The 23,240-nt window shown below is 36.9% G+C and overlaps 2 protein-coding genes across 7 annotated transcripts in view; one reads left to right on the top strand and one right to left on the bottom strand.

The window, feature by feature from the left end:
• LOC120412843 (rab3 GTPase-activating protein catalytic subunit) overlaps positions 1-23,240 on the top strand; it is a 285,929-nt gene that overhangs the window by 13,322 nt on the left and 249,367 nt on the right. The window lies entirely within an intron of this gene.
• Positions 1-23,240, bottom strand: part of LOC120425333 (leucine-rich repeat and fibronectin type-III domain-containing protein 3) — a 253,153-nt gene that overhangs the window by 10,296 nt on the left and 219,617 nt on the right. For 2 of the 6 annotated variants that reach the window (XM_052707650.1, XM_039589808.2), the window contains exons 4-10: positions 16,665-17,085; positions 15,652-16,602; positions 15,019-15,587; positions 14,595-14,951; positions 12,455-12,620; positions 1,749-1,992; positions 1,449-1,692 (exon numbers count right to left, since the gene is read on the bottom strand). In XM_052707650.1, coding sequence (XP_052563610.1) covers positions 1,449-1,692; positions 1,749-1,992; positions 12,455-12,620; positions 14,595-14,951; positions 15,019-15,587; positions 15,652-16,602; positions 16,665-16,823 — 2,690 coding nt within the window. In that variant the 5' untranslated portion in view covers positions 16,824-17,085. The remainder of the gene's footprint in view (positions 1-1,448; positions 1,693-1,748; positions 1,993-12,454; positions 12,621-14,594; positions 14,952-15,018; positions 15,588-15,651; positions 16,603-16,664; positions 17,086-23,240) is intronic. The other 4 variants (XM_039589812.2, XM_039589814.2, XM_039589811.2 and 1 more) reach the window with 4 other exon arrangements.

The following is a 23,240-nucleotide window of genomic DNA, read 5'->3' as shown; positions in this document are numbered from 1 at the left end:
AAGTCTCCATATTGACCATTGTCCTAAGTCCAATCCTGGTGAAGTTACAGCGGTTTTAAAAATAAAAATGTTGAAAAAATAGTCGAGATGGATCACAAACGGTCTTAGACGTCAACTGACACCGCAAAGGAAATAAAAAATGTTGAAAAAATAGGTTTTTTGATGGTTTTTGGCAATTTCTATATGACAGACATGATTTTTCAGTCTCGAAAATATTTTTACCGGAAAGCTCATCCAATTTCCCATAAGATTGTCTTTGACCAAATTTCAAAATAACTCGTTTTTTTGATGATTTAAGCTAATTTACTATCCAGGTTACTATACTACTCAAATTTGACTTTGAAACTTAAAAATCAAAACATCTTTTAAAAGTGGAGTGTTTTTTTCTTTCAGTGTATTTTGTTTTAGAAAGCCCGTCAAATTTCCTACAAATTTGTCTTTGACCACTTTTTGATACGATGCAACGGCTTCGAGATACAGCAATCTTTAAATTACGAAAAACAAAAATATTTAAAACATTTACGCCCTTCTCAGATGCCATTATCGAGTGTAACTAACTCCATATACACAAAAATGGCTTATATATGCCTAGGATAACATGTCTACAAAGTTTCATTGAATCGGAGAGGGCCGAGAAAAAAGAACCTAAAAAAATCCTGTTTTGGGCTGGAATTGCTCTTAATTCAAAATCTTAAATACCTATTTTTTTGAAAAGTCGTAATTATATCCTACAACATTGCCGAAGACACCAAATCGATCTGAAAATCCCTTCTCAAGATACTTTATTTCATACATTCACATTTCCATTTTTAATATATGAAGACTTGTGTGGAAAAACTAATGATGCAAAATTGCTTCTTTTGACATAAGGAATGTATGGACAATGCGTCATTCAATTAAAAAATATATAAAGCTACAGCAGCAATTTCTCTAAATATTTTATAGATGTATTTGGCTTTTATTATTATTCCTAAAACCTATTATTTATAAAAGAATAACGCATTTCGACCTGATTGAAAAAAAATTAGCGCCTGTCAATTTAATGGAGCAAATCAATTGAAACATGCACCGGTAGGTGTAAACCACTAAAACAAATTCTTGGACATTTTCAAAAATGTCAATTGTTTGTTAGGACCAAAATTGGTTACATAAAAAAGTTTGGCCGAAAAGAGCAGCGATTGCGCCGATTTTATTCTTCTGTTTTTTTATTGTTCTTTTATACATACAAGTTTTTCATGTATAAATATTAATGATATTAAAACACAAGGGACTGACACGGCTGTTATCCCAATACAAAACAAGGAAGGTGAAAAATGAGTCAAGTTATTAGCGCGTAATGTTTTCGTTCGTATTCAGCGGAATAATTACACTTACTGTGGAAAACAGGTTTTAAAATCATGAAAGTGTTAGTTCCAAAAATCATACAAATCCTTCTAAAATATACTCACCGACTGCTGGGCCGATGCTGGTGCGTGTGCACGTGCGCCGCTCCGTTCAGCTGGTCCCGGGAGCGCGATCTCGGCCGGGTCCTCCTCGTGCTCGACGCGATGCTTTGGGCCTGTCCGCCTCCGCCGCCACCTCCTCCGTGGACAATCGATCCGGCGTACGAGGCGCGCGACATCCGCTCGGAGGCCGCGGCCAGCGATTGGCGCGACTGCCGCAGCTCTGTGGGGACAAGTTGCAAGCGTACATCTTAACGGGTGGGGAATTTGAGTTTTCCTTTGGGGGTGGGGTTCTAAAATACCAACCTGGACGCGAGTTGACCAGATTACTCGGGAAGGCCGACCCGAGGTAGCCTCGCTGGGAGTGGTTCGAGAAGCTGTGGTGGGACTGGCCGTCGGCGATGGACCGAGCCTTGCCGACCTTGCCTCCGACGGCGGAGAAGTGCGACACGTGGCTGCGCAGATCGTCCGGGATGGCTTGGTTCTCCATGGGGTAGATGCGGGGCCGGGGTATGGAACGGCCACTGTACGCCGACACCTGGTCCCAGTCCTGCTCGGGGGAGGGCAGCACGAAATGACACAAGAAAAGGTTTGTCGTCGACGTTGGAATTAGATTCGCAGAACGTGGGGGCCCAAATGGACCGTTAAATTGGGTTGACGGCAACCCGGGGTCAAAACTACCACCACCATCAGTTAAAGCTCCTGAACCATCACCAACATCCTGTCTAGGGCGACTTTCGGAGGATTTTTAAGAATTGAAATTTATGCTTTTTTGTATGCTCGTGCTTATCACAAAAATGACTTTAAAAATTTAAATTACAGTTTTTTTTCTAAATCTAAACAATAAATCCGAGAAACCCTCATCCCACCCAAAGCTGTTAAGTTCTTCCGCGTGGTCTTTCTCACTCTGGGGAACCATCAATTCAACCGTCGCCAAGAAGTGCACAATGCAATTTGTTAGTGTGTCACTCCGCCGTCGTTCTGTGTTTGAAGAGTGAAACTCATTTTCCGTCTTTCTTCTTGAGGGGTTTCCCGCCATCACACACACAATCCACAGAACTTGTTGCTCACAAACATAACCTGAAAAGGGGCCACTTCTACTCCACTCTCGGTACTTTTTTCCAGATTATTAAATGCAATAAACATGATAAGCTAACGACTCAATTATATTCGTAACGTTACGAGTGTGTGTGTGTTTATTTTGGCCCAGCAAGGACTGATGGTGGAAAAATTCATGCAACTCTGAGTATAAAGTGCAGTACGGGCGGGGAAAGTTGGACTATTTTACTGCTTTGGAGTAGTTTTTTGTCGCCACCCACGTGCAGCAGCCACGTACGCGCTGGTATAGCTTTTCAAGACACGTTGTGTGTTGCAAGAAAGTGGAAATACACTCCTGGATGACGTGTCCGTAATTAAGCTTGGCAACTTTGAGAGGAGTTAATTAGGGGGAAAATTTGAGCATTCAGAATGCTTTAGTTTGACTTTGTTTTTAGGAGCATTTGGCAGTGCTTTTTTTGCGAATCAAGGGAGAATATGTGCCTCTTTGATCAACAAATCGACAATTTGCAAAGAAATAAAAAGCTGAGTTGGCATTACTTTTTTTATGGAGTGAGTAGATTGTTTTAACTATAAAATGATTAATGGATGCACAAAAATGACGTGAGCCAAACTGCCACTATCAAATTAGAAACCTTGTTTAACGATAATATTATCGCCAATTGTTTCATCGTCTGACGATAAAAAAAATAAGAATTGTGATTACAAGCCATGGTTCAGCATTCCAATGAAACAAATGTTTGGAATGCATTAGTACATTTGTTTTAAAATCATAAGTATCCGACTTTAGCTAAATACTTAATACTTCAATTGTGCTTAAAATTACTTAACACGAGAAAATGCATTTTAAATTGTTTTTAGTTTCATTGAAATTTTGAACTTCATAAACAAAACTGTGATTTTTCGAGCCAATATTGAATGGATATATTTTGAAAACACTCAAACTTTAATTACAAAAAAAATCTCAAATTTTCGAAATTTTAAACAGATTTTAATCGATAAATACTCACTTGAGTATTTTATACCAAAAACTCTAATGTTGAGAAAATCATTAAAAACTTGCGTCGTTTGGTAGATTTAGCAAATAATTATAATTTTAGTAGGTTCATAAAATTACGTTTCTTTGTGAAAATTTCAAAGTTATACACTAAAAACTGTGAATCTGTTCTAAATTTCTCTTTAATTGATACTCATATTGCAAACAGTGAAAATTCTATAATTAAAAAAATGCGGCATTCTGTGAAAATTGTTAGTACCGTCATCAGGGTTGACATTGGGTCTGGGGGGTGAGATTGGATCATATTTTTTCCACATTTTTGTATGACCCAATGTCACCCGTGATGACGGTACACACAAAAAAAAATCATGTGATGAGAATATAGAATCTCACGTCTTTTGATTCTTTTTAATGCTAAGGCCGTTGCAAATATTGGTCTGAAAAATCAGGGGGCAAAAAAATATTTTTCCAAAAAACGTCAAAATGTCCATGAAAAGAGAATTCTTATCAACTGAAAACAATCGAAAATGCATTTTTCTGCATTGATAATCATATTTAGGATGTTTGGGCTTGTTTAAAAATGTTTTGAATTTTTATGAAATTCCAATGTACAGCACCGCAAAAATTTTATTTTCGCAAAAAATAAAATTTTCGTCAATACTTAGATATTTTGGAAACTAGTGATGGCAAAACAACTGGACAGGTGTATAATGCATTTTAAAACACTTTTTTTTCATTAAAATGTTGAAACCTTGGCACGTAATTTCAATTTTTATACTTTGTTATTTTTTTGCCCCCCCTCGATTTTGGTCAGAGTCGAGGGACAGAAACTTCAAAAAATATTTGCAGCGGCCTTATTATGAGAAAAATAGCTTAACTTTTTTTTTGGAAAAATTTGAATATTTTTTATACAAATTACACTTTTTCAAAATGTTACATCTCTGGATACTGATATTCAAAATTTTTAAAATTTTCGTATCTAAGAAAACAATTTTTGTGAAAGCTGTGACATTAAATTTTCACAAATATTGTACTTTTCTTAGATACTACAGTGTTAATAATTTTCAATATCAGTAAACTTTTAATATTTTTAGTTCTGAAATCTAGGTACCATTGATAGGGATTAAATGTATTTTACAAATATTTTCAACTGGGTAATTTATGAAAGAAACTTCTTTTAAAAATAACAAAATGGGAACACTTTTATTGCCTTTGAGATCTTTTGAATATTTCTTGACCAATCTAGCCATTCCATTTTTATTTGATGAGTACTGTTTTGCAAAAAATAAAAAATCTTCATATGTTTCAGTGCGTAAACATCAAAAAAAATATACCTTGTTTTTTATTCGAACTAATAAAACATTTTACTGTGGTTCAGATCACAAAATTAAGTGGAAAATAGATTTTTCCGAAAAAAATGTGAGCGTTGGTGTCTTCAGAAGAGTTTCTGAAAAAGGGAAGGGGCAAGTTTCGTTAGAGTGGTCCCATACACATTTTCCTTGAAAATTAGACATTTTCAAACGAAAATATCTCGAGTTGTTCAGAAAAATACTCCTGGGATTTTTCCCTTTCGAGTTAAAATTGACTTTATTTATATAATTTTTTTTTTATTTTGATTTATATAAATTTTTCATATTGTGCATAATTGACAATTGTTTCGTAAAGTTTATTAAACTTTTAATTGTGAGATTGAATGATTCAGTTTAAATAATTTAAATAATGATCTCATTATATCTTTTATTACGCATTGTGCATGCAGTATTTCCAACCGTATTCTCAAAACATCTTTAAACACGATAAATTAAGTCCGTTCTCGAATATGACATGTTCAACATCGTATCAAAGTTATTATTCACACACGGAGAAAAAAGAGTTCCCAAAATCGTGAACACCCGTTCATGAAATTGGGAACCACGAACAAAGTGTTCAAATTCCATGGTACGTTTTTGAAAATCGTACCATGGCATTTGAACACTTTGTTCGTGGTTCCCAATGTCATGAACGGGTGTTCACGATTTTGGGAACTCTTTTTTCTCCGTGCAATGTTAATAGAAAATGATTTTACAATTTATCTACAAAAAAAACTTAAATGAAAAAATTGCCGATGCTGTATCTGCTCCAAAATCAGCCAAATAAATTTAAATTTATTTTTTTCGAAAACATATTTAATTAATTCGTGTTTAAGTTTGACTCATTCTTTATTAGTTGATTAAACATTCTATAAACTTTGAAAATTATTTGCAACGGCCTAAATTAGTAGTACATACTGGAAGTTGACAGTTTTAGAAATGCTTAACATTTTGAGCGCCAATTATATTTTCTTTTGAAACTGTTTTTAAACTAAGAGTTGGTGATTGTTAGGTATGGTTATTAACTTAACGTTAGTATTTTCCTTGGGTTTTATTAACATGTGAATAAAACCAAAATAAGTCTTAAAAATGTCATTCGAGAAACGATACTTTCGTGTTATTTAAATAAAGTCTCCATATTTCACTCATTGTTCCTCGCTCAATTGAAAATTTGCCAGCTCAGTCCACGCGGTCGGTTCCGTTAATCTCCCCGCTATTAATATTAATTTCGCTCCATTACTGTCTCATTACTCGCCGAGCTCGAGCTAATGAAAGTGTAAAGTTAAGTCGTTATGCGTAATTGGCCCCTCCCGCACTTCGTTTCCTTCCTTCCTGGTCCACCATTCGCAGGCTGCCTCAGTACCATGGTTTGCATGTTGTGCGATACAAAGTACACAGCAGCAAGCAGGCAGAGATTGAATCTGGGTTAACCACGGCTGCCACACGTGGAAAATTAGAATAATAATTAGAGTGTAAATATGGGTGCAACATCGTGCCTCCCCTTTACCTCCTCCTCCTCCTTTTGAGTGATTTTTCTTGAAGCACGCGTATGCAGAGATACATGAGCTAGTTATGTTTGCGATTTGCTACTTATGTTGCATGCTCACGAAAGTGCAACGGGCACCAATGAATGTGTGCACTCCAGCGTGACTTCTTCGCCTTATTTCTTTTTCGCAATAATAAGCAAGGAGGAGGAGGAGGACACGCTTTTCCGATCTCGACGGTGAATATGCGCCTTTTTGAGGGCAAAACAGCAAGTGGACTCAGGAAGGAAGGAATTTCTCTTGGTTGGGGCCAGAAAATAAAAACACAACGAAATTTGGATCAAGTTCGAGTCGAAAGAAGAGGTTTTTTTTCGCGTTCAGTTTTTATTTCACTTTATTTTATTAACTGCGTCGCGGCTGTACTAAATCAATTTTGGGAACTGACTGGAAGCCGTAAAGTTTCATGAGTTGGTTTCGGGATGGTTTAAGGGTATATAAGGGATCTAGTGGCACTAGTCCCCCAAAGCGTCCTCGGGAAGTCAAAGTGTATCCAAAGCGGTATGAGGATGAGACAAGGTCCAGTGGTACTTTTTTTTGTATTAAACTCTAAGTTATGTGTATAAATTTGAATCAAGCTTCCAAATAAGTTTAAGAATTAGCTTTAGTTGTTGAAAAAAAATCTTGAACGAATTGAATTTGCATTTTTTTGTAATTTTTTAACGACCAATAATATTTCATTTGGTTTGCAATTTATCATGTTATTCCTTCACAATTATTTTACAAATTCTGTTTCTTTGGCATTGACTGGAACAAAAATCTCTAATTTTAAATCGAAGCTATGTTTTTAAATTTGCATGCAAAAAAAATTTGTTCCCAGTTGTTCAAATTCGATTTAAACTGACCAAAATATTAGAAATCATATTGAAAACGTTTCCTTTTGATTTTTTTTTTTGAGTGAAAATCGCAAATCGTAGCTTTTAAAACATATTTTTTTCAGGAGTGGATTTCCTCAATAATTTATTTAAAAAAAAGATAAATATTCAAATTTCAACTTAAATTTTTTTTTCAACTCCATCATCATGCATCATCATTTGTCAAAAAATCGGTTGAGTACTTTTCGATTGAAAATTTTATTAGCTCTTAAATGTATTTGTTTGAATTCGTTTGACCACTATATCTATATTTTTCAAAATCAAAAGATGTATTCATGAGTCCCATAGAACATCTTAAAATTTTTCGAAAATAAAAAATACGTATTTTGAGAAGTCATATGAAATAAGAATATTGGTATTTTTTAAAGAGTGTAACTTTTTTTTCCTAAGTAGGCATAACCATAATACAACGTTTTTAAAATCACCAAATCGACTGGAAAATCACATCTCAAGATACTGATTTTTATATTTTTACGTATCCATTTTGTAAGATCAGCCCGCAAAATTGTATGTAGACTTGTATTGAAAAACTTCTGAGGCAAAATTACTTCATTTGACACAAAAAATGTCATCCAAATCAAAAAATATTTATTTGAAAATCTCGAAATAATTTCATAAAATTTAAAGAATTACTAAACAAAAAAAAATAAAAACGTATTTTATTTAAAATTCTTAAAATTTTCGTAATTTAAATATGATTTAAGGGTGTAAAAATAGGCAAATTTTGTTGTAAATCGATAAGTAGCCAGTACTTTAGGGGATGAATGAACAAAATCATCGGTAGTTCTCGTAGTTTCGAAAATACTAAGATATCTGTAACAAAAATCTTGGTGCACAAGCTCTGGTTGATGGGCACCGTTAAATGATGCAAAATTTTGTACAGAATTTCGAATTTGAGTTTTTTTTTATTTTTAAAATACTAAAATTTTTGCAATTTTATTATTGAAAATTATTTTTTTGATAAATTCATGTTTAAAATTATGAATTTTAAAAATTGTGACGTTTTATATGCATATTGCAAATTATAAAATTCAGAGTATTGCCAAAAAAATACTGTGTTTGTGAAAAATTTTAGTGCTTTACACTAATAAAGTCGAATCTATTAAAAAATGTACTATTTTTGATATTGCAAATTATAAAATTGAACTAGTCATGAATTAGTGTTTTTGGAAATATTAGTAACATTTATCAAATTTCGCTACTCTCAAAATGCTTTTATATTTTTTAATAAAGCAATTTAAAAAAATCAGAGAAAAATGTTTTTTTAATACTTGAAATATAGTTTTAGATACCTTCACCACTTTCTATTATTTAACTTATATTTTGTAATTTTGCAAAGACATTATTGAAATAAAAATCTTCATGTATTGATAGAAAATGGGAAATTGACTGATACACAAAAAATAAATAATTTAAATCAACAAGAACCCCTGCTTTTCATAGCACCAGGACACTGGGAAAAACTTTTCCCTCCGGCTCTATTTTGTGGGTCGCGCTGCCATCCTGCGGCGGTGGTAGCAGTGGCTTTCACATAATCACATTTATCGCGCTTAAAGTTGAACTGGACACACACACACAGTTTGGCAGCGGGATGATCCCGGGGTTTTACCACCTTCCTCCATACCCCAGTTGGGAAAACTATGATACACACACACAAGCACACTCACAATGTGGTAGTTTATTTTCATTTAGTTAACGCTTAACCTCATACTTATTTTAACGCCAACGCCAAACTATTTGCTTTTGCTGTAACTTTTTTATCAACCCTTTCGTTCGCTCCACCATCCCCTTTCGTTTGAAAAAGTTGAGTCACAAGTGCATTCAGTCGTACATAACGCAATTATTCATGCAAGTCTCGTGCGCGCAATTACATGTCCTTTGCGTCATTTAGGGGTTCCCTCCAGCCCTTCTTCACGGTTTGCACTTCCGGAAAGTCAACGTGAGAGTGCGGGGGGAAAAACAAAACTTTTCATTCAGGAATTAACTCCCACTCAGTTGCGATTATTTTACCCCATGGCACACTATCCAAAGCTGCCTGTGCTGCCTGTACTGTACGGGTTGTATGCAAGTTGGAAAGTGGTAACATCGTGATGAAAGCAAATAAATTTTCGTTCACGTCGCATGGGTAAAAGTTTTCCAACGCGGGTTTTTTTTTAGTTATTTTTTTGCAACGGAAGAAAAACACATAAATTTCCATTGTAACCCTAACTGGGGTTTTGGAGTGTGTTCTAAAAGGTCCTATTTTGTGAAGCATTTTTTTAAATATTGTTCTAGGGTTACGTTTTGATATATTTTGATATTAAGTTGATTCCTAAAGTTTAGAAATTTTAAATTTTCAAGGGGTTTTCTCTCAATTGCGTGAAAATAATTTGTTTGAACATTGAAATTGTCTTAAGAAAGTAATTTTATCATTGTGCAAAATTGATGTATGGATAATAAAACTATTTCAAAATAATATTAAATTTAAATTTAATGGTTTTTGTAATAAAACCATCAATTACTGTCATGACTCAAACTTTAGATAATCGTATTTTGGGTATTAGAGGCTTCGGATAATCGAGTCTAAGTTTCTGCATTTAAATATTGATTGCATAAGATAAATATACAAATTGGGACAAAAAATACAACTTTGGAGCTCATTTTTCAAAATTTTGAAATTAAAAGTATCACAACATATGGTCAAATTTTACAAAAAGTTGAAGAGTGTAATATTCCATCATAAATACACAAATGAACATTGTGCAATGCATTTTGAATAGTTTACAATTAATTATACACGTTTTTTTTTTTCAGTGAATGTTCATATTTTCAGCAGTAATTATTTTTTGTCCTGTTGATTTTAAGAGAACTTTTGAAAAAAAAAAACTTTAAATGAAGTTTGGCATGCCCTTAATATATTTAAAATAAATTTTTTAACTATTTGTTTATATATGGCTGTTGAATCTGAATGAGATCTAAGCCATATCGGGATACAGTGAGAAAGAATAATTAAATCTAAAATTTCAGCTTTTAATTTTGTTGTTAAGCTTAAAAATTGGTACGATCAGGATAGACTGTTTGTTTACATTTCAACTTTGGCCCATTGACATTATTTTGCTTGAGGTTAACAAAAACAACTGAATGTCAACCTTAAAATGAAATAATTATCTGAAAAATCTATTTATTCTTCTCAGGTTTCTATCAATTAAATTTGTAGTATCCTTTATTTGTTTGCACCCTGACTTGAAAATTGTTCAGAAAAGATGCATTCTGGGGCAAATGGTGGACAAGCATGTTGACACTTTGATCTATTTTAATAGTTAACTTTTTCACAAAACTTGAATTTATTTCAATATTTTAGAATCAAACATATCTTCTGAAAGTTCTACAAAGAGATAATTTTCAGCATTTTTATAGAATAGATCATAAAATTTCACAATAATTTTTTTTTAATAAAAGAATAATAATTTTTGAGATATGTATCTCATTTTTATCGATTCGAATTCTTTGTGACGCTGTATCTCAGAAATTCATTGTTCGATTTTCTCAGCTTTTCTAAAATATGTGGGTGGCTTTCCATCATGAAATATTTATTTAAAACGAAAAATGTAAAAAAAAACCATTCCAAAAAATAAAATAATTCATATATTTCGTTAAAGTGCTTTTGAAGGAATTTTCTGATCGGTTTGGTGTCTTCGGAAAAAAGTTGTAGGACTATTCAGATAAAAAATTGTACACATAAAAAAGTTGTCGAATTTTAATTAACTTTTTTTTCACAAAAAAAAATATTTTTTTGAAATATTTTGATATGCTTTAGGGGACAAAAAACCACAGCTTTCGAAGTACGGACAAAATTTTTACGGCTGAGTTATAATTGTTTTTTTCAAATAGTGTTTTTTGGGGATATCTAAATTTTACAGGAATTTGTTTTTTGACTTCAGTTTTTAATGTAAAATTACTTTTTCAGATTGTTTGATAAAGAGTACCGTTTTCGAGATACTTCCAAAAGTATAATTTTAACTTAAAAATACAATTTTTATTTTTTTTGGAATGTACGTCCATTATTAAAAATATTGTTTTCGAATAGTTGAGAAAATTTCCAACAAAATTTCCTAAGAGACATTAAAGATGGATCTGTGATTGCTGAATAACAGCAAATTAAAGATAAAGAAACAAGTTTTTTAAGTTTAGTATATACCAATATATCAGAAACTATTGGGCTTATTTTCAATGTTAAAAAATCAAACAATTGTGAAATTTCTGATCCTTTCGAAAAAATATTATTTTTTGGAATCAAGTCTATTGTTTTGAAAAGGTCAAATATTAAATTTTACGTATTTTAGAAATGTTAGAGTTGATTCCAAAATTTCAAAAATATTTTTTTCGAAAAGATCAGAAAATTTTACCGATGTTTCATTCAGATTCAGATTTTAGAATATTCACGTAAAAATAGTGCATTACCAGCTCGCAAAATTGCATAGAGCCTTGTATGAAAGAACTTATTATGCAAAATTACTTCTTTTGACATAGGGAATGTATGGACACAGTTTGCAAGAAAATTTTCGTTAACTGAAATGCAAATATTTCGGCTCTGCGTGGATATAATTTAATTTCAAGAAAGATTAGTTTTCTCCAATAAATTTCCTGAAAGCTGCATGCATAAGATTTGGTTGCAAAATTGTTTGGCTAATATTGCGGATGGATTGTTGATATTTCTTTTCGGACTTTTCAAAATGTTTCAATTAGTACTACAAACCGATTTTTGTAATAATTAGATGAAAAAGTTCAGAAAATTCCAAATAGTTTTTGTCAGTTCTTCATGGGATGATTCATTTTGTTAACTAATATGAATATTTAAAGTGTTTATATGAAAAAGCAATTGTTATGATAAGTAAACTATATAGTTAATCTTAACTCTACATGAAATCCTTACTTAATCTAAAAGTTGTTACTGTCAATTCCTGCTGCTGTTAATGTTGGCTTTTTCCATGCATTTCTGGTTAAATTTGTGTAATACTTTCAACTATGCCATAAGCCATCTACAAAAGCAATTTTATTAGTAAATATTACCATGAGCAAACCAAATTTCGCAACAGTCCTCACAAACCACCACAAAACCTTAAACTTAAAAACTAGCACAAAAAACAAAACAAACTCTTTTCTAAAGCTTAGTAATCGTTAGTTTGTTACGGTTGCGGAAGAAGCTGCGCTTTACCTTGTGCGAGTTGAACGCGGACAGCGTCGCGAGCGATCCAAGCGGTCCGTTGGGGCTGGGCGTCGGTCCACAGCAGTTGACGGGCAGGCCCGCGATCGGGAGGGCACTCTTCTGCTGGTGGTGGGACAGCGACTGCATCTTCTTCGAGCGGCGTCTGTAAAGAATCCTTTCGTTGTACAAGAACCGGCGCCACACGTGGTCAATTGTGGACCGCCACACGTGGTGATGGTCACAATAGTGGATTGTTTGAGGAAACAAGAAGAAGGGAAGCGAGGGAAGAAAAAGAGAGAGGTTTAGGTGAGAAGATTTTTTGAGATTAAGGGGAAGGGAGACGGGAAGAGAGTGCGCAGAAAAACAGTGTTGTGAGTGTGATTGTTTTGTGAAACGGTTGTGAAATTGAGCTAAAATTGCTAATGAATGAATGGGTCACTTCACCGAAAAGGTAATATCAATGTTTTTTTAAGATCTAAAAGCATTTTCCAATTTGTAAATTTAATTAGATTGTATAGCCAATTAGGTAAAACGACAAATTCGATTAAATGTCCATTTCGATGAAACGGCCAAATTGATAAAATGGTCACTTCGTTAAAATTACCAATTAAATAAATTGTATGATTTAAAGAAAAGGACAACTCCCTGAACTCCATCGAAAAATGGTCCATTCGGTGAAAGGTCCAATTCGATTAAATGTCCGTTCGTCGAAATTGCTTATTCGATCAAATGACCATTTGGTGAAATGGCCAATTCGGTAAAACAGCAAAATCTATGAAATTGTACAATTCGGTGAAATGGCCAATTCGATGAAGTGTCCTTTCGGTAAATTGACCAATTCTAAATTTAAATGAGATCAAATGATCAATTCGATTAAATGACCATTCAGTGAAATAGCCGATTTGGTGAAATGGCCAAATCGATGAAGTGTCCTTTCGGGATAAGGACCAATTCTAAGTTGAAATGGCTAATTCGACCGAATGATCAATTCGATGAAATGGCCGATTCGGTGAAATGGCCAATTCGATGAAGTGTCCTTTCGGTAAAATGACCAATTCTAAATTTAAATGAGATCAAATAATCAATTCGATGAATTGACCATTTGGTGAAATGGCCGATTCGGTGAAATGGCCAAATCGATGAAGTTTCCTTTCGGGATAAGGACCAATTCTAAATTTAAAAGGCTAATTCGATCGAATGATCAATTCGATGAAATGGCCGATTCGGTGAAATGGCCAATTCGATGAAGTGTCCTTTCGGTAAAATGACCAATTCTAAATTTAAATGAGATCAAATGATCAATTCGATTAAATGACCATTCGGTGAAATAGCCGATTCGGCGAAATGGCCAAATCGATGAAGTGTCCTTTCGGGATAAGGACCAATTCTAAATTGAAATGGCTAATTCAGACACTAAAGGCACGGACGATTCGGTGAAATGGCCAATTCGATGAAGTGTCCTTTCGGTAAAATGACCAATTCTAAATTTAAATGAGATCAAATAATCAATTCGATGAATTGACCATTTGGTGAAATGGCCTATTCGGTGAAATGGCCAAATCGATGAAGTGTCCTTTCGGGATAAGGACCAATTCTAAATTTAAAAGGCTAATTCGATCGAATGATCAATTCGATGAAATGGCCGATTCGGTGAAATGGCCAATTCGATGAAGTGTCCTTTTGGTAAAATGACCAATTCTAAATTTAAATGAGATCAAATGATCAATTCGATTAAATGACCATTCGGTGAAATGGCCGATTCGGCGAAATGGCCAAATCGATGAAGTGTCCTTTCGGTATAAGGACCAACTCTAAATTGAAATGGCTAATTCGACCGAATGATCAATTCGATGAAATGGCCGATTCGGTGAAATGGCCAATTCGATGAAGTGTCCTTTCGGTAAAATGACCAATTCTAAATTTAAATGAGATCAAATAATCAATTCGATGAATTGACCTTTCGGTGAAATGGCCGATTCGGTGAAATGGCCAATTCGATGAAGTGTCCTTTCGGTAAAATGACCAATTCTATATTTAAATGAGATCAAATGATCAATTCGGTGAAATGGCCAATTCGGTAAAATGTCCTATTCTGTGAAATGGCCAATTCGGTTAGATGACCCGTTCAAAATGCCCCAAAATGCCGTACCTGCTGGTGGTGATGAAGATGACCACGGCTACGATGATCGTCCCGCAGATGGCGGCGCTGGCCGCGATCGTGATCTTGTCCATGTTGGAGGCGGGTGAGGCGACGGTCCGCACCTCGCGGCACTGCGTGTACGGCACCGTGTCCGGCGTGACGTTGATCTCCTCGAGCGACACGACGCACACGATGATGCACTCGGCCGTGGGCACGTTCTTGATCTTGAACTCGCGCTCGCTCGCCTCCAGCGGCGGGCCCTGCTTGAAGCTCTTATCGCCGAACAGGCGATAGACCACACGGAAGCCCAGGATGTTGGCGGTGTCCGAGTCCCACTGGATGATGACCGAGCTGTCCTGGCGGGAGCTGGGAGGGGACGGAGAATAGAGTTAGATTTGGTATATTTGGAAGTTTGAAGTCTTGACGCGCTTACCTGAAGGCATTCTTAACCTGAACCTCCCGCGAGTCGTCGATCTGGGTGCCGCGTTGCGGCGGGAAGCCTAGCACCAGCGGTGGTCGCTGCTTGTGTCCGGGCCCGTTGTTGTTTGGGTTGCGCCAGCTCTTGGTAGCGGTGGCCGCCTTTGTTGTGGTCGTCGAAGTTGACGTGCTCTGCTTGGTGGTGGACTGAGTCGTGGTTGTAAGCGTGGTGGTGCTATCCGTCGTTGACGGACTAGCTGGTGGTGCCGTCTCTTGGGAGGAAGACGATGAAGGTGGGGTCGTTGTAGGGGTGGTCGTTGTTAGCGCCGTAGTACTGCTACTCGCCTCCGCTAGGGTAGTGTTCGTAGCTCCGGCTGAACTCGGTGGGAAGGTCGTTAGAAGTGTCGTTGTTCGCGTAGTGGTCGTTGTCTTGGGTTGGAGCGAATCCACCAGTCCGACCGGGCCTTCGATGCTGACTTCGGCGTCCGGACAAGTCAGCTCCTCCGGCTGGATCGAGTAGAAGCCGCGGTCGCGGAATCGGTTCGGAGACCCGCAGAACTGGGGGTTACGTTCGCGGGAGGTGACCTGGAATGAGTAAAAGGGTATTTGTAAGGTTGATCCTTAAAATAGTTCGCACCTGGTGTCCTACCTGCAAGTCACCGTTCCGGATCCACTCGGCGACCCAGCGCAGCTTGCAGTCGCAGTGCAGAAACCGTCCGCCGAGCGAGAGTCCCCGCAGCGTGCGGTTTAGATGCAGCAGGGCTTTCTCAGGCACTGTTGGAAGCGGGTTGCCGTCTAGGGCAAGCAGCGTGACGGCGGGATTGCCGCGGAATGCCGTCTCCGGCAAGGCAGTTAACAGGTTGAAACCAATGTCCAGCACTCGCAGCTCGCGCAGCGAGTGGATAGCACCAACGGGGAACTCCGCCAGCAGGTTGTTCAGCAGGCTGAGGGAGCTTAGGGTTTTCCGGATACCGGAAAAGGCAGTCTCGCCGAGCGTCTGGATCAAGTTGCGCTCCAGGTTGAGCGCCGTCAGCGAATCCAACCCCTCGAAGGTCCGCATGCCGGCGTTGCCCGGCAGCTCCCGGATTCCGTTCTGGGAAAGGTCCAGAAAGGCGAGCGTCTTCAGGCCTCGAACCGCTTCGGGAACTCGCTTCTGCTTGGTTCCCTTGAGGTTGAGGTTCTTCAGGCTCGTCTCCAGCCCACGGAAGGCGAACGGAGCCAGCGTAACGTTGTTATCGCTCAGCTTCAGCGTCGACAGCTTCGACAGTCCGTTGAAGGCATCGTTGGGAATGGTGTTGATTCGATTCTTCGACAGATCCAGCAGGTTCAGAATGTTGAGAATCTTCAACGCCCGGATGGGCACGTCGTCGAGGAAGTTGTCCTGCAGGTTCAGGTTCTTCAGGATGTCCTCCTGGCCCCGGAAGGCGAAATCTTCGATCCGGCTGATCTTACAGCTGCTCAGCTGCACGTTGTACAGCTTCAAGTTGGCAAAGACGCCCGCCTCGAGCTTCTCGATCGTCGAGTTGTTGACGTACAGCAGATCGAGCGGCGTCGTCCGAGCGTATTTATCTAAGGCTTCTACTAGTACGGGAAAATCAACCTGTTTGGGAGAAAAAAAGACTCATGGATTCGTCCTACCAAGTCGGCGAAAGATGTACTCACTTGATCACACTGCACGGACAGTTCCTGTCCGAGGTTATAGGCACATAGACACGACGTCTGCAGGTCGGGCACCTCCCGCTGCCAGGGGCACTGGGCCACTGACCGCTGCACCAGGAGGAGCGCCGACAGGAGAAAGCCTAGATTGCGTAACATTTTCATTTGGGTATGTGTGTGTGTGTGCTTAACCACTAGTCAACTAACGATATAAACTAAGAACGGACAATAACAATCCTACAAACTATGATTTGGGAATTAAGGGTGGTTCGATTGGAACACAAAGTAACAAGTCGCGCGTCCACTAACTAAGATCTCATCGGGTGATGATTCTTGAGAGCGATTCTCCCAATATCAACGAGTAGTCCCGGGATGGACTCGTTGCTGGTAAGGGTGATGAAGCTGCTGTTGATGCACGTGATGCAGTCTGCAAAGAGAGGAAACGAAGGAGTCTGTTAGTGTTAAGTTGTAAAGGATTAGGGAGTCGTGTCCCAAGTATCCCTGATCCCACAAGTTGTCAACTCTGCTAATTTATTGCTCCGCACTCAAGAGTGACGCTTTTAATCCCTCCAAAAGTCACCCGTTAATTGCTCTTGAAGATGTTGTTTACCAAACTTTGCACTTCAGCAGCGCTAAGCTGCGAGGTAATCCTTCCGCATCTTGACTGGGGACTTTTTCGTGCTGCGGCGATAAACTCATCTCCAATTGCATTTTAATGTGCTGCGTGCACACTAAAATCCAAAACGTACCTCATTAAAGCCCTACCTGCTGTGGGGCTGCGCTAAATTTACTTTTAATCGCTCTCGCAGGAGTTCATTAAATCTTCGGTCGACGATATTGGTGGGCGCTTTCGCGATCTTAAATATTTAATCATTGTCGACCGCGATAATAATCGTAAAGTTTCAGCGCTACGGAGAAACCGTCTGGTGATCCATTTTTAATTAATTACAGCGTACATGAAACGGACAAGCACACGCGGTATCCTCGGGATGCATGACGTACAGGGTACGTAGAGCATCCCCGGAGATGTGAGTCCACTAGGAAAGGACAAAGCCGCGGGAGGTCATCAAATGGCAGATGATTATCATCGTGTGGACCGCAATAAAAAAGCGGTTGGTGGTGAGGGCCTTAATGACGGCCTGAGGCCACCCTCAAGCTCGAATGAAACCCGTGAAACGTTCTACGAGAATCGTGGCACTAAGGAAAACTACCTCGAACTTTAAAAATTAAAAAAAATATTTTTCACCGTGCCTTAAAAATACACACACAAAAAATATAATTGCATATTTTGGTCACGTTCGGGCGTTCGATTCGAGTGCACCAAATGAATGCTTTGGCGTGATTAAAATTTTCCAGCCGGTCTTGAGAATGTCGGCCCGGCACATGTCCGTATCGTACGAGGAGCTGTGAAGATTGGGAATTATTTTTCGCTTCGTGGAATGCGCTTTCCGGGGGAGGAATTTGCAATCGGAACGACACGCTCTAATGGGATGTCGATTTGGGGAAGTATTAGGAAAAAGGGGGTTTGAGAATAATGTTTTGGGTGGGGTTGCAAATGGATTTCATTGGTGAGACGGTGATTTGTTCAAATTGAATACTTTATGGGAGCAAATTTGAACCCAAGGTAGATCTACAGTATTTGTCAAATAAATTTCATTAACAAAAAATTATTCTTCTTTAATTTTTATAATGCAGCGATTCCACGTAAATGAAAAGTACTATAATTTGGCTCACACGGAGAAAAATGAGTTCCACAAATCGTGAACAAGGGTTCATGAAATTGGAAACTACGAAAAAAGTGTAAAAAAATGTTTGGGATTGGGATTTTCATGACCAAAACAAGATAAGACCATTATTTTATTTTGGTGATTGGGGAGTCCTCAGCCATGTCAGAATTGTAAAAAAAGAAATTTTACGACGATCAACAACATTTTATTAAAAACAATATATTATGGTGCTTAAACTTCGATTGGTGTGCCTAACGTAAAAAATATATAAAGCAAAAATGTTTTGTCTTTTTTCGATCAAAGGTCCAAATATTTTAATAATAATAATAAAAGGGTAATTCCTTACCAACTCACACGAAATCGGGAAAAGTTGCCCCGACCCCTCTTCGATTTGCGTGAAACTTTGTTCTAAGGGGTAACTTTTGTCCCTGATCACGAATCAGAGGTCCGTTTTTTTGATATCTCGTGACGGAGGGGCGGTACGACCCCTACTATTTTTGAACATGCGAAAAAAGAGGTGTTTTTCAATAATTTGCAGCCTGAAACGGTGATGAGATAGAAATTTTGTGTCAAAGGGACTTTTATGTAAAATTAGACGCCCGATTCCGAAAAAACGTATTTTTCATCGAAAAAACACTAAAAAAGTTTTAAAAATTCTCCCTTTTTCCGTTACTCGACTGTAAAAAAAATTGGAAAATGTCATTTTATGGGAAATTTAATGTACTTTTCGAATCTACATTGACCCATAAGGGTCATTTTTTCATTTAGAACAAAATTTTTCATTTTAAAATTTCGAGTTTTTTCTAATTTTGCAGGGTTATTTTTTAGAGTGTAACAATGTTCTACAAAGTTGTAGAGCAGACAATTACAAAAATTTTGATATATAGACATAAGGGGTTTGCTTGTAAACATCACGAGTTATCGCGATCTTACGAAAAAAAGTTTTGAAAAAGTTACTTTTTGCGTTTCTCTTTGTTTCGTCGTCCGTGTCTGTCGCGGGTGACCATGAACGGCCATGATCGATGACGACCAACTTTTTCAAAACTTTTTTTCGTAAAATCGCGATAACTCGTGATGTTTATAAGCTAACCCCTTATGTCTATATATCAAAATTTTTGTAATTGTCTGCTCTACAACTTTGTAGAACATTGCTACACTCTAAAAAATAACCCTGCAAAGTTAGAAAAAACACGAAATTTTAAAATGAAAATTTTTGTTCTAAATGAAAAAATTACCCTTTTGGGTCAATGTAGATTCGAAAAGTACATTAAATTTCCCATAAAATGACATGTTCCAAAATTTTTTACAGTCGAGTAACGAAAAATGGGAGAATTTTTAAAACTTTTTTAGTGTTTTTTTCGATGAAAAATACGTTTTTTCGGAATTCTGAGTACGCCATCAAATCGGGCGTCTAATTTTACATAAAAGTCCCTTTGACACCAAATTTCTATCTCATCACCGTTTCAGGCTGCAAATTATTGAAAAGCACCTCTTTTTCGCATGTTCAAAAATGGAAGGGGTCGTACCGCCCCTCCGTCACGAGATATCAAAAAACGGACCTCGGATTCGTGATCAGGGACAAAAGTTACCCCTTAGGACAAATTTCACGCAAATCGAAGAGGGGTCGGGGCAACTGCTGTGTGAGTTGGCGGAGAATTACCCAAAAATCGTTGGATTGTAAATCATATCCGTTAGATAGATAAGAGAAGTTAAACCATGGAACGAATTTTTGTTTGAAATTTAAATTCAAGTCTCCAATAAAACTTTTCATCTGAGTGAGGATATGGCTCTGTGTTCATATTACGTCAATTAATGCAAATCATCGTTATTGTAATCATAATTTTCAACATCAGCGCAAAATATGAAACCATGTTCAAATCCATAATCGCCCATTAAAATTGAATTGATAATTTGCATTGACAGGCATAAAACAATATCCCCATCGATACAACCCAAAGGGACAGCTATACACAAAAAAACCATACCCAATTACCATTCAATTACGACGCACGCAGCCCCGTAATCGATTCCGAAAGGGATATTGGATTCGCGTGCTGCCAACCGAAAAATCCCAGCACAATTCCCCCGTTTTTTCTGCTGCCTCTAGTCCTCAACCGAGCAAGCAAATTAAAATTCAACAATTAAATTTAATTCGATTTCCCTGTTTACCAACTCTTCAGGAGCGGGCGAGGGGCAGGTCGAAATTATCGAGCCAAAAAAACATGCTTCTAGTAGAGCTCCAAACACGTTATAAATCATCCTGATTGCTTCGAAAAGTACACCTCAACTGATGAATGACGGCGCCGAACGACAATTGCAGTGTAAAAGTCAGTTTGTAGAGGGAGAGAGGAGCTCTGAGCAAAAAAAAAAAAAACGAAACTCCCGTCACGTCCTGCAAGCCAAAAAAGCAATAGTAAAAAGGATGTGCCAGCGAGGGTGGAATGTGGGACAGAACGAAATAAAAAGAATTCTGACTGCGAAATATCCAAACAACATTTTTAACCAAATTTCGTCACATTTCGTCCACTGTGCCCGCAGGACTCGTCATAGTTCGGAGGGGGAGGATGCTGGGGCCAACGTGACAACCAGCAGCAAAACTTACACCAATAACAACAACAACATTTCCAAAGAAATGCGATTATTGTAAACGATGAGACAGCTTAAAAAATCCAACTTCGTCTCGTTAAGCGGAAGGATTTCGTCGGTACTTTTTTTCGAATTTCTTTAGCAAGCAGATAGCAGCACCTGTGTGCCAAACCAGACCCAACCAGACAGTGAAGAAGAGCAAACCGAATAAATCATTCCGGTAACATCTTTTTGCCGCGTTCAATTTCTGGGTCCGACTTTCTTCGACGCTACACGACACCAGAAACGATTATTGACTTTTTCGTTTGGTGATGACCTCACGGGAAGAGAGGGAGGAAAAATCATTGGCAACTATTGGAAATGGATTTCGCGGAAGAAATAACGATTTGATTACGGTACATTATCGGGCGTAACCCGTGCAGACGGAAATAACTTGGGAATAACATTTTGTGTTATTGGAAAATACTAGGCCAATAACATTTTATGTTATTTATAACAAGATTTGTTATTCGTCGTCATGATTTTTTTGTTTTTGGAATGTTATTGTAATAACAGACTAATGACTTTTTAGTTTATTCTTCGAACAAATCTTTGTTATTATTTTTTGTTATTTTAGCAACTAATCCGATCATCCCAATAACAGTTGGCGGTATTCTTCCATAACAAAAAATGTTATTTCCAAGTTGTTTTGGTTTCCAACCAATATCTGACATAATTTGTTATTAAACCCTTATGCAAAAATTGATTTTTCAAGAAGATTCCATAACATTTTCTGTTATTTTAACAGTATTTGTTATTGAAATGGCATGAATTTTGTTATTACCTTCTGCCCGGGAATAGGCGAATTGAGGAAAATAATCTTAGTGGATGTCATAACTAAGAATAACAATGCTTTTAAGGAATTTAGAAGGAACTGTACCTTTTATGTTCAAAGATGCCAAACAAATTATCTCGTTAAACTTATCAAAGTTTTTTTTCTATCTCGATTTTACATCAATTAAAACAATTTAACAATTCCAACTCTCTTAGTTGCGAATTGTTCTGTTCAGTAGTTCTCTACGATTCCCTAAATCGACTTTTCTTAGTATTTTCGATCTAGATGTAATTTTGTCAAAAGAAAAAATTTTTCTTCAAAATGCGGTCAAAATAATTACACAAACATGTTTCTGAAGCTAAATTAAATTGGAGAGTAATTTTTGATACAGTGAACCATTTTTGTAACTATAGTCAAGTTTAGGTTAAAATTTCAGGAAATTTTAACTTTTCTTTTTATACTTCATGAAGGAAAGACACCTCTGATATATTTTTTGAACTGAGATTTTTTTTTTCTCTGAAACTTTGACAGTTGAACAATTAGTATCTAAGATACAGCCTCGCAAAAAGAATCAAATCGATGAAATGAGTTTTTTCTAAGCGTCACCTATTTAGCCTGTCATTTTCATCTGACGATATCTCGAAGGCTAATGATTCGATTTTCAACGTAAAAAAATGAATCTTTTGTGAAATTTAATAATTTTTAAATTTTTTAAATCAGGCATAACTTTTGACAAGGTCTACAAATAGATAATTTTCCTCATTGCATATCTTAGAGAAAAATTTTAAATTTAAATTATTTCTATAAAAAGTTTTAAAAAAAGTAACCAAGTAAGTAAGTAAGTAAGTAAGTGAGTTTCATTTTTCATCATTGAAAATCGAACCAATATTTTTTAGGGCTGGTTTTCTTTACAAAATATATAAAAAACAATTCTTCAGAAAATTTTATCTTCAAGGTGATTTTAACTCTATGAATAATATTTGTGTTCAATTCTTATTTTTTTAAAGGTTGTTTTGTTCTTTTTTCTCAATTTTTACTTTACGTTTTCCGCTGTTTATACAGCAATTCCCCACGAAAACAGCATGATTCGAAAAAAAAGTTCTCCGATCGGGCTCAATTTTTTTCTGGGGGATCCTTGGCCGAAATAATTAGACCCGTATTTTTTTGTTTGGCCACTAGGGTGACCTACGTCGTGTTAGGGTGGTAGTGAAAAAAGACGATTTTTTGCCGTTTTCGTCATTTTCCCATTTTTGCGCGTGGCGCGTCGAAAAATCCAGTTTTTATTTTCAAAAAATCGTATCTCAGAGTATCGAAAACATAACTTCACCATTTTTTGATATGTTATGTGAAATTTTCCGAGGAATCCGATAAAAATATTTTCAGACATAGGCTCTTTGGTCCCGAGACCTTCAAAAAAGCATTTTAAGTTTTCATACGACCTTTTCAAAAGTTAAG

Source organism: Culex pipiens, chromosome 2, assembly GCF_016801865.2.
Source record: "Culex pipiens pallens isolate TS chromosome 2, TS_CPP_V2, whole genome shotgun sequence".
Taxonomy (NCBI): Eukaryota; Metazoa; Arthropoda; class Insecta; order Diptera; family Culicidae; genus Culex; species Culex pipiens.
The sequence above is the reverse complement of the archived record's forward strand: the minus strand, read 5'-3'. Positions and strand labels throughout refer to the sequence as shown.